The 12,461-nt window shown below is 33.4% G+C and overlaps 1 protein-coding gene across 1 annotated transcript in view; it reads left to right on the top strand.

Moving 5' to 3' along the window:
- The window catches only part of klar (klarsicht), a 337,779-nt gene that overhangs the window by 53,384 nt on the left and 271,934 nt on the right, over positions 1-12,461 (top strand). The window contains exon 8 of the mRNA XM_074129074.1: positions 1,358-1,476. Coding sequence (XP_073985175.1) covers positions 1,358-1,476 — 119 coding nt within the window. The remainder of the gene's footprint in view (positions 1-1,357; positions 1,477-12,461) is intronic.

The raw sequence follows: 12,461 nt of genomic DNA, 5'->3' as shown, positions 1-12,461 counted from the left end.
GTAATATTATTAATATTATTCACAAATGTAGCAAATGTAATGAGTAAAAATGAATTCAGTCGACATAATTTGTTTCTCCCTCTTGATTCCAAACCAGAATCGTTCGCAGTTTCATCTTCTTTCATCTACCAGGGTCTGTTCAATTGGATTTTCAGATAGAAAATTTTACTTGGCTTCTACTGGAAAATTTTTCCACATGTTCAGCACTTAATATTACAGTAGGGGGATGCCACAATAGATCCTTGGGGTGTCGCGGTGGCGTAGGCTGAATAGCCAATTCCCCCGATGGAATCTAATCTAATATTACAGTGCATGAACGATAAAATCATAGTAAGTAAAATGTAATTCATTACTCGAACCTGATGAACCAAACTCAAAAGATGGTTGAAAATCAAAAAATGTTTAGGATTAAAGAAAATATAGATGCGTTGATGGTGAAAAATCCACTATGATAACTAGCGTTGCAAAAACCAACAATAATTTTATTTTTCTCAAAAAATTCCTACGTTGATTTTAACATTGAAAAAATAATGTGGATAAGTTTTAACAGAAATTAATGTAATCTTCCATCAATATGATTGGAATTTTTTGAGAATAGGTCACAAAAAACCTATAATATAAATCATTGTAATCTAAAACCAGAGATGATATTTTGTTATTCACTACCTTTAGAGACGAGACCCCGAGGATACTGTTACTTAGAATAGTTTAGGAGGGATATCTGCGAAAAAGTGTTCTGCTGGTAGATAGGTATGAGATTTTAAGTTAATTTGGAATTTGACGCGCGAATATTTAATCATTGTCACCTGAAGTATTCTCCGCACTTTGTACTGCTGTCATCCGATCGCATCCTCTCTTTTTATCTAATTTTAATTATTTTGAAAAATAAAAATCTCTTTTATATATATCGTTTAGTAAATATTAGATACTTTGATTTAGGTACGTTATAAGTGTCTGCAGCAATCGGGTGAAGATTTTTAACTTGAGTTCACAGATACCCCTCAGAGCGTTTGAATTAATGTAATGGAGCTATTAAATGTCTAATGTAACGTTAAATATTGAATTATGGTTAAATCCGTGCGATACTGGTCAGTGATTTTCATCCATCTTCAGATAATGGTTTGCCATCACACAAACCTGTCACACATATATAGATAGTAATAAGCTGATCCCATAAAAAGAAATACCGAAAAATGTTCCAATTAAAAACAGTATAGTAAGAACAACAACCCTGAATACAGCGTATAATATTAAACGACTTAAAATGAAATTTAAAAGAATTGTTTTTCTATTTTAGTGCTACTGTTTGTTTTATTTTATAAATTACTAAAATAATTGTTTTATTCTGTACATACAGACGTGGAGCATGAATTGCGTTGCCTGAGGAAGTGGATTAAAGAGACTGAACACAGACTGAACCCTTTAGACCCCAGATGGACATTGAACGAGTTAGAGGATAAAGCCAAGGAATATGAGGTATTTATCTAATCGTGACATTATTTAATTATCTTTTCTTTGTTTGATAATGATTATTTTTGGGGCATTTATGGAGGCCCACAGTGAATGCAACCATTACCATAAATGGTACAAGCCAAGACTTTAATTATTTTTTTTACCATAAACTTTGGTCTTGAATTTCCCCTTTATAATACTTCAAATAATGACCCAGTTCATTTGATTGTAATTAATCTTAATTGTGGATTTTATAAAAGTTCTGATTCGTAAATTTCCTTAGACGTTCTTACAAGATGTTTAGTCTTAAACAGTTTTGCAATAGACAAGTTGTGACTTTGATGGTACCAGTAATTTAATTTGTACATCGTACTTAAACATATAAATCTCCGGATACGACTACGCATGATCTAAACTTTAGTAAATTTATCATTTTGTATTTTCCACTTATATTAAAATTATATTCCAACTTATTTTTTTAATTTTTTTTTTTTTTGGCGCATCAACAGCTGAGGTTATTAGCGCCCGGAGCTTTTTCCAGTGCACTGCCGGCCTCCGGACAGTGTTCTCTCGTTACAGACAACACTGTCCATCACCGGACAGTGAGCTGTAAGAAGCTCCTAGGAAGAGAAAATCTAAGGGTCAGCTGCTGGATTCGAACCCGGGACCTCCGCGTGGGAATCCAGTATGCTAACCTCATAGCTAATCCCTTCCCTATTTTCCAACTTATTATTTCTTACTTAAGTGGGTAAAATTTTTAAAGGTGGTTAATTAATTGAGTTCGTAGTGTTTTCTTAGAGGAATTTTTTGCGTTGATTTCGCTACTGGTAGTTTTAAAAAATACTTAAAGTCTAGGCATAATTAGTATTTGTCCTCTGTTCATGGTGCCTACAGTGTTTGCTAAAAGTCTACCCTTATAAAAGTGCTCTATATCAAGATATTCTGGAAGCCGATAGCGTTGATACAGCAATCTGTATATTGTCATAAATTGACCAAATCACAAAAGAATTTTTCTTAAAGCAAAGGGAGTTACTGGTTGGAATACAATTTTTGATACAGACTGCTGACATTTAAGTTAAATTGTGAATGTATGTACTCTAAACCAAAGAGACTCAATCTTAACTAAGAATTCAGGAATGCCTAGCGTTCCCGAGAGAAGTTGGAACATTGAAGAGTTAATTGGATTTTATAATTTGCCCTCCTCTCCTTCCCCTCTATTATTATTAGGTTAAGGTCGTCATACCCCCTGAGGTGTGGCATTTAGTCATGTTCAAATCCAGAACATTTTCTTAAGTAACTAGTGAAATAACTAGTTTCTTATCCATTCTCCTGTCTTTTAAGCAGTGAATTGCAATTCTGTTGATTGCACATAGTTGAACTTAATGAAACCTTCATTTACGAAATTGATTTTTTAGTTTTATATCCTGCGATAATGCTTGTGTGATTATTTTTACTCAGATAATGTTATGCTAAAGGTGTCTTTTTTTTTTTTTACGAGTATGTCATAATGTTTGTTAAGTTTGGATAATTCTTTGCATATTGTTTATAATCTTTGTTTTTCGAGATTGATAAGAAAAATTATTCTGAAAGATAGACAGCTCACTAAAAAACTCTTATTATTGACTATTGTTATAGTGCTCTATAATGTCCAATTCGGCAAGCTATTGGTGGCACAACTAGATGTGTAATCACGTGACTCAGAACGTTCAGATATATTATTGCTATCACATGTATTGTAGGTTTCTTTTTTTCTATAAGTATAATCTAGTTCTCAGTTCTATTCTTGTCTAGTTGATTAGTCACGGAATGTTGATCTGATATTCTTTCAACATATTCTGCTTCCTCACTACCGTATGTGTTCATGTTGTTCTTATGTCATTTACTGAGACTTGGCTGATTTTATTTTGACAGCTTGCCTTCCAACAAAACAATAACGAGCATGTTGTTAAAGGATCCTTAGTGCAGTTGACATTTAAATATCGAAAATTGATTTAATCTGGGATGAAATTCCTGTTCTGATGAATGAGTTTGTCATTTTTTCAAATTTATTTTGTGGATATATCTTTGTGAAAGACATTAAAATTCATATTCAGTAAATTGGCGATTCGGCCACCCGATTTTCTTTTAATTTGACATTTTGATTACGTAATTTAATTCTTTGTAATAGATAATAGGCTGTACCATATGTTTTACAATAAATGAAATTTTGGATGGAGCCTAACCAATTCAGCTGCAGTTTCCCAATAGATGTGCAAAACTAATTTGATTATTGGCTTCTTGTTTTCATTGGATGCAAAATAATGACTCAGTCTCTGTCTATGGTTTGAGTGTGCCCCAAGAGGTTGTTGCCAAAGGCGATAGAAGTTTGGTTGCAAAATTTTATAGCTTATTTAAGGTTGTGACGGAGAATAGCTGCAGTAAAGCCACTTTAGACACATTGAGAATTATGGAAATTCCGTTTCGGTTTCGTGGACTTGGATTAAGCTACATAATAAACTTTAAATTTTATAGGATTTGGTGTCTTTTTGATGGGTAACCTGATCTTCACTTTCAGCAGAATTTCAGGACCTTCGGGTAGAGCAGCAATGCAGAACTATCTTTTTTTCAGGCGAGCTTTGCCTTGAACCATTAACTGAAATTAGGCATTTGGAGAAGCTCAGCTGAAAGATGTGGTTTATATCATTGTTTATCTTTTCAAAACTGGTAGTTTATGATAATTTTTGAAGATTTTTTTTTTTAACCAAATTATTTGTGCATATCATCTCCTGGGGCATTCGCAGCATCTTTAAGCAGGTCACAGTGTCCTAGATAGAAGTCAAGTCTTTTATGCTGTATCATTATCGAGTGAATACAGTCGCTCAACTCGTTGAAGTCCACTTAAGGCGGTCAAGGCGGTTGTAGCTGACGAAGCGCAATAAATAATGGCTTCTTTTTTCCCCCAAATAACTTTATTTTCATCTTTATTTTTATGAGATTCATCCATCTGTTTACTTTAAGCAGTTAGCTCCAAGAAAGGAATTCTTGGTTTAAATTGATTATTATAAGTCTTTTTGCAGGACGTCTTCATCTCCTGTTTTCTTTCTTATTGATTGGTAGTAGCAGTATCCAACTCGTTGATGGTGAAAATTGTAGTCGACCTCTTCTAGGACAACTAGGCTGCTATAGTTGCTCTTAGTTCATACTATTTCTTTTGTAAAACTCTTCCTTCTACATCTTACTCTGGATGAAACAGCATGAGTCTGGATTCTTCCGCAATATATCCTCTCTAATTAACATTGATCACCTCACAATGTTGAGTACCTTCGAATGTGAGTATTGCAGCCTCTAAATCATGACGACGTTTTTATCACATTCGTTTCCTTGTAACAGCTATCGTACGTATTTCTTCAATGTGAAGCATTTTCCAATGATCATTGGATTGGCTCTTAGATTCTCCTAACGCACAGACTTCCTGCTTTTGTTTTTGCCAAATGTTACATTAAGGGCCGGTCGGATTAGTGTTTCGTCTCGCTTCGCTCGCTCGTGCGTGCAAACCCTGCCTCGCGTGAGGAAAAGTACTACTTTCCACACTTGTTAAATAAATAACTATTCCATAAAAATTTATCTTTTTCCTCCTACTGAGAATGATTCAATTTTTCTCCGTCTCTCTCACTTTCTCAGTCCCTCATTGTTGTGCTCGTTTTGTTTTATTTTCTGAACTGGAGATGTAACAGGAAGGCAGTGCAACAAAAACTAGCAAACTTATCTCTTAGTAATTCAGAAAGAACAGGAAGAAAAAGTATATTTATTTCAGTCTTCAGTAGTCTTCATTGCCATGATTTTTTGTTTATATTTAAATGAAACTTTAAACTAAACTACTTCCGTGGGAAACTGAAGTCTCAGATGGAATCCTAATCTATTTATTTCTTGTGAATATCCTGGAGTCACAACTTGTGTGAGCGGCTAAGTATATTCGGACCCGTGTATCATTAATTCGGACACGTTACTGATAACTCGGTAGCCTGTTTTATTTTTCTGGCCATCTAATCAGTTTCGACCATTTTTTTTTACCTTCAGGATGTATCGCATAACCGCCTCTCTTTCATTCAAAACAACTTTCTAGAAAAGTTGCTTTTTATCGGTGTTTCAGAGGACTTAATGTCGTACATCATAGCAGTGAACTTACTGTTGTTTTACCTCTTGAATATGTTAACTTGAATTTAAAAGCATACGTAAAATACCCAACTTGAATAATTTTTGCTTTATAAAATTATTTTAAGGAGTTTAAGTAAGAGATAATAAATAACTGTGTAACATTCTTTTGAATTTGAGTGTTTCCGTAGGCACTACAATGTGCTAGACATGTTTGGATGTCTTTATGTAATTTATGGAAGACTTTACCAGCTACTTAGGATAGGATAAAATTGAACACGTCAAGATTTTGTTGGTACTAAATAGATGAATAATATGTTGGTAACGATCTCTTGATATAAGCCTCCCATCATAAAGGGAGAATAGTCACAATAGAGTCTGAAATTGTCATACTGGCTAAATAATTAGACTTCATATGTGCTTACTTTCAAAATGAGTACTTACTGCTACTTAATTTTATTTATTAGGACAATTTGTCACTGCTGAACTGGTACCTGAAATCTAAGTAACTATAAAGGAAATAATCCCGAACTACTTTTCGAAGTTTGCTAAAATAATTTGCTTTCCTCCACCTTGTCAACTTATTTTGAATAACTCACTAATCCTTCTGGAAATCGTTCCAGATCTTCTTTCGACAACGGTATTATTTCTACCTTGGGAATATCTGCCCACTACTTACACGCTTCCTTTTCCCATGTCTTGTTATAGCGTATTAAACTGGAACAATTTCCCATTTATTATGCTCACTTTGTGGATTTAATTTTCTTCCTTTTTTTATTCTGGATTACTTTTCTTTTTGTTTTCACGGTGAATTTTCCGTAAGCTTTTGAAAGTATTAAGTTTCGTTAAATATTTACCTAGATTTATAAAGAATATTTACTTTTACGAACACAATATCTCGAGAACTAGAAAGTTGTTCATAAATTCAACACCTATCAAGTGGAGCCATCTTGAGAGCTTCGGTCGAAATTCATCAACTAAAAGTGCATCTTTAATTCTTATGCAGCTTTAAACTATTCCATGATGTTTATTATGAAAGGTGCTTTCAAGATATTGTTAGAATAAATATGAAATTCTTAACTTAATCGAACACTTTTGCGGAGATCTGGGCTTCGAGACTTGCTGTCTTGTGCTCAGATTTGTACTTAGGATCCTCTCTGTCCGCTCAGCAAACTGTCCAGTGATGAAAAAGGTTTTTTGTGTGACGCGAGACTAAGTCCTGGAGGCTTGCTGTGCATTTAAAGAGATTCCAGGCGTCCTCAGATGTTGATGCGTCTTAAATTAAAAAAAATAATTATTATAAAGTAACAAATTAAATTTTAATAGGAGAAACGAACATAGGTGGTTCTCATTTTCGAAAGAGGAAGTAATACAACCGGTAGTTTTCGATTTTGAGCTTACCTTGGTTAGAAACGTTTAAGGATTTTCCTAAACACGAAAAAGAAATTATTTAATTTATTATTTCACGAATTACTTAATTATTAATTTTAACAAATAGCTCTCTTTTAGCGTCGCGTGTGATTTTGAGTTCTGCCTGCCAGTAGTTCAATTTGTCCGTCTTTGGCAAATCAAAAATTGAAATCGCCTTGAGCTAACAGGATTTATGTACCATCTCGGTGGATCTGATAACCTGAGCAAGTTTCCTATCCACCAGAAGTTTTTACAACTCACTGGCTGAATTTATTTTTTCAATTTGTTACGATTCTTTGAACCATTATCTCAGGGGTGCTGAAGGAGATAGATAGATAGATAGAAGATAGATAGAAAAATACTGTATTTAGTTTTTTTTTTTACAAAACATTACAGGGGTTCTGTAATAACAGAAATAAAAAAACAGAACATATTTACTCAAAACAAAAACAAATTGATAGAAATAGAAATAGAAAAGAAATTTATTATTCTGGGACAATTGTCCCCTAAGAATAGATACAGGAACAAATAGAGGCCTTAATAGTTTGGCCTGTGATTAAACAGAAAATAAATAAATAAATAAGTATTTACAAGAGTGAAAATATAATAAGTGAAAATGAAAGTAAAAATAAAATAATAAAACAGCAGAAATTAAGGAAATAAATTAAAACAATTAGAATTTCGGAGGAAGCTGAATAGAAAGGAGATAACTGAATAGACGGGATTTAAAGATGGATAGGGTAGGAGCATGGCGGACAGATGAAGGCAAGGAGTTCCAGAGGGAGGTAGCACGTATGAGGAAGGACTTGTCAAAGGATGAGGTACGGTGAGAGGGAATGTAAAGATCAGATGAGCGAGATCTAGTGTTACGGGAATGGATGGAGGATTTAAACTTAAGGAGTTGAAAAATATAGGAAGGCCTTTGAGACTGGATGACTTGAAAAAGGAAAGAAGCCAAAAAATATTGGCGGCGATAGACAGGAAAAAGCCACTTCAACTCATCGTAGCAGTGCGAAATGCGAGAGTCTCTGGAAATGCTGAAAATAAATCTTATGAAGCAGTTCATGAGGCGCTTAAGCTTAGCTTCAATATCACCAGATAGACCGCCATACACTAAACAACCATAGTCGAAATGGGGGAATATAAGAGAGGAAACTAGGAGTTGCCGGGTCCTTAATTGGAAAAAGGTGACGGGAACTATTAAACTGCTTAAGGATATGGATGGAATGACGAGAGATTTGGGAAACATGGTTTTTCCAGGATAGGTTTTGATCGAAAGTGATACCAAGGTTTTTCACAGAGGAACAATATTTTATTGGGGTATTGTAAAGGAAAAGATTAGGAAGAGGAGCCAATGATTTAAGGAGTGGGTTGGAGCCAATAACTATAGCTTTGGTCTTTTCTACATTCAGGGTAAGCTTACTGATACTGCTATGAAACAAACTGTAAACAAAACTAAAATGAACTTTTAAAAATAAAAATGGGGAAAATTATACTTAATATGCCAATATAATAATATCCGTATAATATGTGTATATAATGATTATCTTAAATTTATTTTTATTATATAATATTTAATGTTATCCTAGGCATCTACAACTACCCATCAAACCCATCATGTTTCACTCATTTATCACAAATGCTCTAAGTTTTAGAGCGCCAGTAACGTAGTAGTAGAGATGATCCAACTGTTTCTCAGAGGCAACGGTCAACAAGCTAACCAATCCTTGGCCATCATTTACACTACCCGTTACATATCGTTCTAGGTAGTGATTAGGGTGGTGAAGGAGCAAGTCTTAAATGTGCAATAAAAGTGTTTTTTGGGAGCGGGAATTGAGTTTCTCAGCCATCATTCAAAGTTTAGAATTTCGTCTAATATAATCATACGAGTAGCTAAGACTTTAATCTTTAAGAGCATGTACATGCTGAACTGTGTTACGGTTTACATTAATTTTTTTTTAATGATTACTTTTTTTTTATCCAACATTTCTTTGTATTATATGAAAGTTAGTGACCGAGTTGTTAATTTTCCATGGTGTGGTCCATAGAAAATTGATGTAGTGTGCTCTCTTGAGTGAGGACAACGACCTCCGACAAGTGTGCAGGAGCTTTTTTGCTGGGGAAAAAAAAAACAACACGACGTGTTGCTGTTGGAATCGTTTTTAATTAACTACATACTTTATTAAAATATTATTATTTATAATGAAGCTTCATATATGTTTATAGAAGATTCAACTCTTAAGATTATTTTTATATTCCCACCTGTACGTTGCAAAATATCTGGTGATTATCTTAAAAAGAGGTTTAATTTATATTCAGTTAAAGGTTTTCTTTGTAATTATCGTACCTTGATTACGTACAACCTGGCCTTTAAATTTCAAGCAATTATAACTTGCTTAACGATTCGCTCATGTAGTATTCTTTCAAGTTGGTGGTTAAAATGATGTAGTCATCATTCACTCGACACTTGACTGTAAATATTTTGACTTTTGATTAAGAAAAATTTAACAAGTAACACTGTGCATAAAGTCAAAACATAGTCCATCTATCGTAATATCATCTTCTATAAAAATACATAACTCTATATGTACCCTTAATTTGCTATTTAAAAAGTACATTCAAAATTTGATCTTTAAACTAGATTTTTTTTTTTTTTGTCATTGTCTTTCGCCATACACCCAGCATCATCGTCTAGCTGCTTATCACTATAATATCACTCACTTTCCATTCTTACTTATAAATACATTCGCTTCACTCATTCATCCCTCTACTATATACCACTATTTACATAAACTACAACTAATGGATAGATCAGTACTCTATATTCCTGCCATCCTTATAGCTTAACAGAAATTAAAATCACGTAATCCTTCTCTAATCATTTTCTTGCATTCATTCTATAACTTTTAAATATATTCATATTTCATATCTAGTTCTGCTATAGATTTAAGCACATAGTTGTTGCTGGAGAATATTACGAGTATGTCTTCGTAGTGAAATGGTGCATCTAAATACCTGTATATGATTGTCAAACATTCGTTTCCTTTCTAGTACATAACGTGGACATATCATTATTACATGTTTGAAATCCTCCTCCTCATTGCAATCTACGCAGAGAGGAGAGGACCTTTTAAACTAGATTATTTCTAAATCAGATATGCAATGTAATTCTTTTTTTATTTGACGTTGTGAATGAATGTTAGATATAAGCAAAAGTCTTAATTTAAAATGGCATTACAGTTTATTTTTTATCAATAAACAAAATTCAATTTTACTAAAAGGGGATGCAAAATTTAAGTAAATTATTTAAAATGCTTATGGTTGTTAACTTTTAATTTACTTCAATTTTGTTCCGAGGGCTGCGGTTTTGTGCAAGTCTGTTCCCAAATTGTTCCCTTCAGAGATAAACATTCCCGTCTAGAGGACATGTTCGCATAATGCACTATCTAAAAATGGCACTAAATTTTTCCCAAACATGTTTCATTCTACTCGTATACGAAGCTCTGTTAGAAATAGAGTTCCTCTGGCTAGCCTTTGAATTGATTAAAACATGGCAGGCGTCGACTATAAATCATCAGTACTGTATTATCGTTTGTCCATGGACTTGATAACTACTTACTCTCTCAAGACTGAAGACAATTCCAGAAAGATCCTGAAAGAATATCATAGAGCAATTGTTGCAAGTGGCTGTGTTGTTGCTTTATTTAGGATAAACCTGCTGCACTTCAATTTATTGAATTTTAATCGATTAATCGGCCATTAATTTTCTTTTAACACATTCAAAGAGAAAGAAGATCATTTCAGTTTGAATAAATAAATGATTGAAATCATTTTGTAATCTTTCTTTAACAGTCAAGTTTAATTTAGTGGAGAGCTAATTTCAGTTGTCTGTGCAAATGTATACAAGGAAGAGTCGTTATCTTCAGGAGAACACGATCATCGTGTCTTGTTGAGGAAATCTCTAGCGGTGGTACTGTGAAGTTGTGTTGCTTGCTGTTAATGTTATGTAAGTGTGCTCCTTTTAACTAACTTCAACTTCTCTTCAGATCATGATCTGATGCACTGAGATCCTCAACCGTTTCAGCTGCTATACGTCTTCTTCTTCTTCGGCACAATATACCACTCTCTTTAACAATTATTTTCTCACTCTCTTTTGCTCTCTCTGGTTCGGAACGTTCGTAAGTAAAAGATTCCAAAACTGAAGTGATGAAACGTTATTGCAGTCAATTAAAAACACCGTTCTACTGACTCTTTCTTTAAAAACATTTAACACAAAACCTGCACGAAGGAAATACCTATTATATTAAAAGAAATGGTCAGCTTTACTTGATTAAACTTGTTTCATTGGATAGGATTTTTTCTGTTTTACGTAATAGTTGTTAATTTAAAACTTAAATTGCCTTGAGTGATGTAATTTATTCAATTTTAAAGAAACAAATTAATTTAATGACTTCTTTTTTAGAACTAGCAATCATTATGCAATTTTTGTATGGAATATGTCAATGAAAATATCTAGGGGTTAAAAAAGGCTGTTTTGTAGCGTCCTGGGTGATTTATACTACTCTGGACGTTTCAGTGAATATCTTCTTGTTGCAAGCTTGCTCAACGAGACTCCGTATCGCCCCAACAGAATGGGTACGTTGCCTCAAAGATATCCAAGTATGTTCTGCGAGAACTGTGACTTTAGTTTGTTTTACAATAACTTGAAATTTTAACTCTAAAGCAAGGAACGAACTGTCGCGCGTTAAAAATGCCTTACAGTTCAAATAAGGCTTCTTGCTAAGTGAATTTTATTAGATCCTTCTCCAGCATTGGTTAGTTTTTCCTCTCACTTGTCTCCTTATTCTTGGTTCAAGCGATGGAAGGCTTTTTATAATCGTCCAGCGGGTTGCCTAGCTTGTCTCCTCAAAACAGAAAATCTTCATCTGGCATTTTTGAATTTTAAATCCCATTCATCGATATTTGCACTTATCTTACAACTACGAGTTCTATCGTACTTCTTCTGAGTCATCAGGAGACTTACATATACTCGTATCTATTCTACATTAGCACGGTCGTGCTGACAAACAGGATTAAATATTGGATCGTTCGGTTTAGAAAGGGGCGTACACTCAATCATTACTATTTAAAAATGATTCTATTTGTATTTTTGATTGAGACCGTCTGCTGAGAGATGTTTAACAAATTTTGTTTCACATATTTAGTTTGTTGGGTTAATTTTATTAACGTAATGTAAATTTAAAATTATTATTGCGTCTTATAAAACTGTTCTAATCTTTTGATTTAATTAATAATACCGGTAGTACAAATACCAAATTTGATTTATCAATTCTTTATTTATGCAAAATTTGTCTACAATATTCCTCTCTCTCAATCTAATAATATTAATAATATACTAATAATAATTTACTTATATTTTATTATTATTATTATTTTATGAATAATTTCACTTTCTAACATTGCCCACT

Source organism: Rhodnius prolixus, unplaced genomic scaffold (genome assembly GCF_049639745.1).
Source record: "Rhodnius prolixus isolate KJV_2025 unplaced genomic scaffold, Rpr scaffold_1, whole genome shotgun sequence".
NCBI lineage: Eukaryota > Metazoa > Arthropoda > Insecta > Hemiptera > Reduviidae > Rhodnius > Rhodnius prolixus.
The sequence above is the reverse complement of the archived record's forward strand: the minus strand, read 5'-3'. Positions and strand labels throughout refer to the sequence as shown.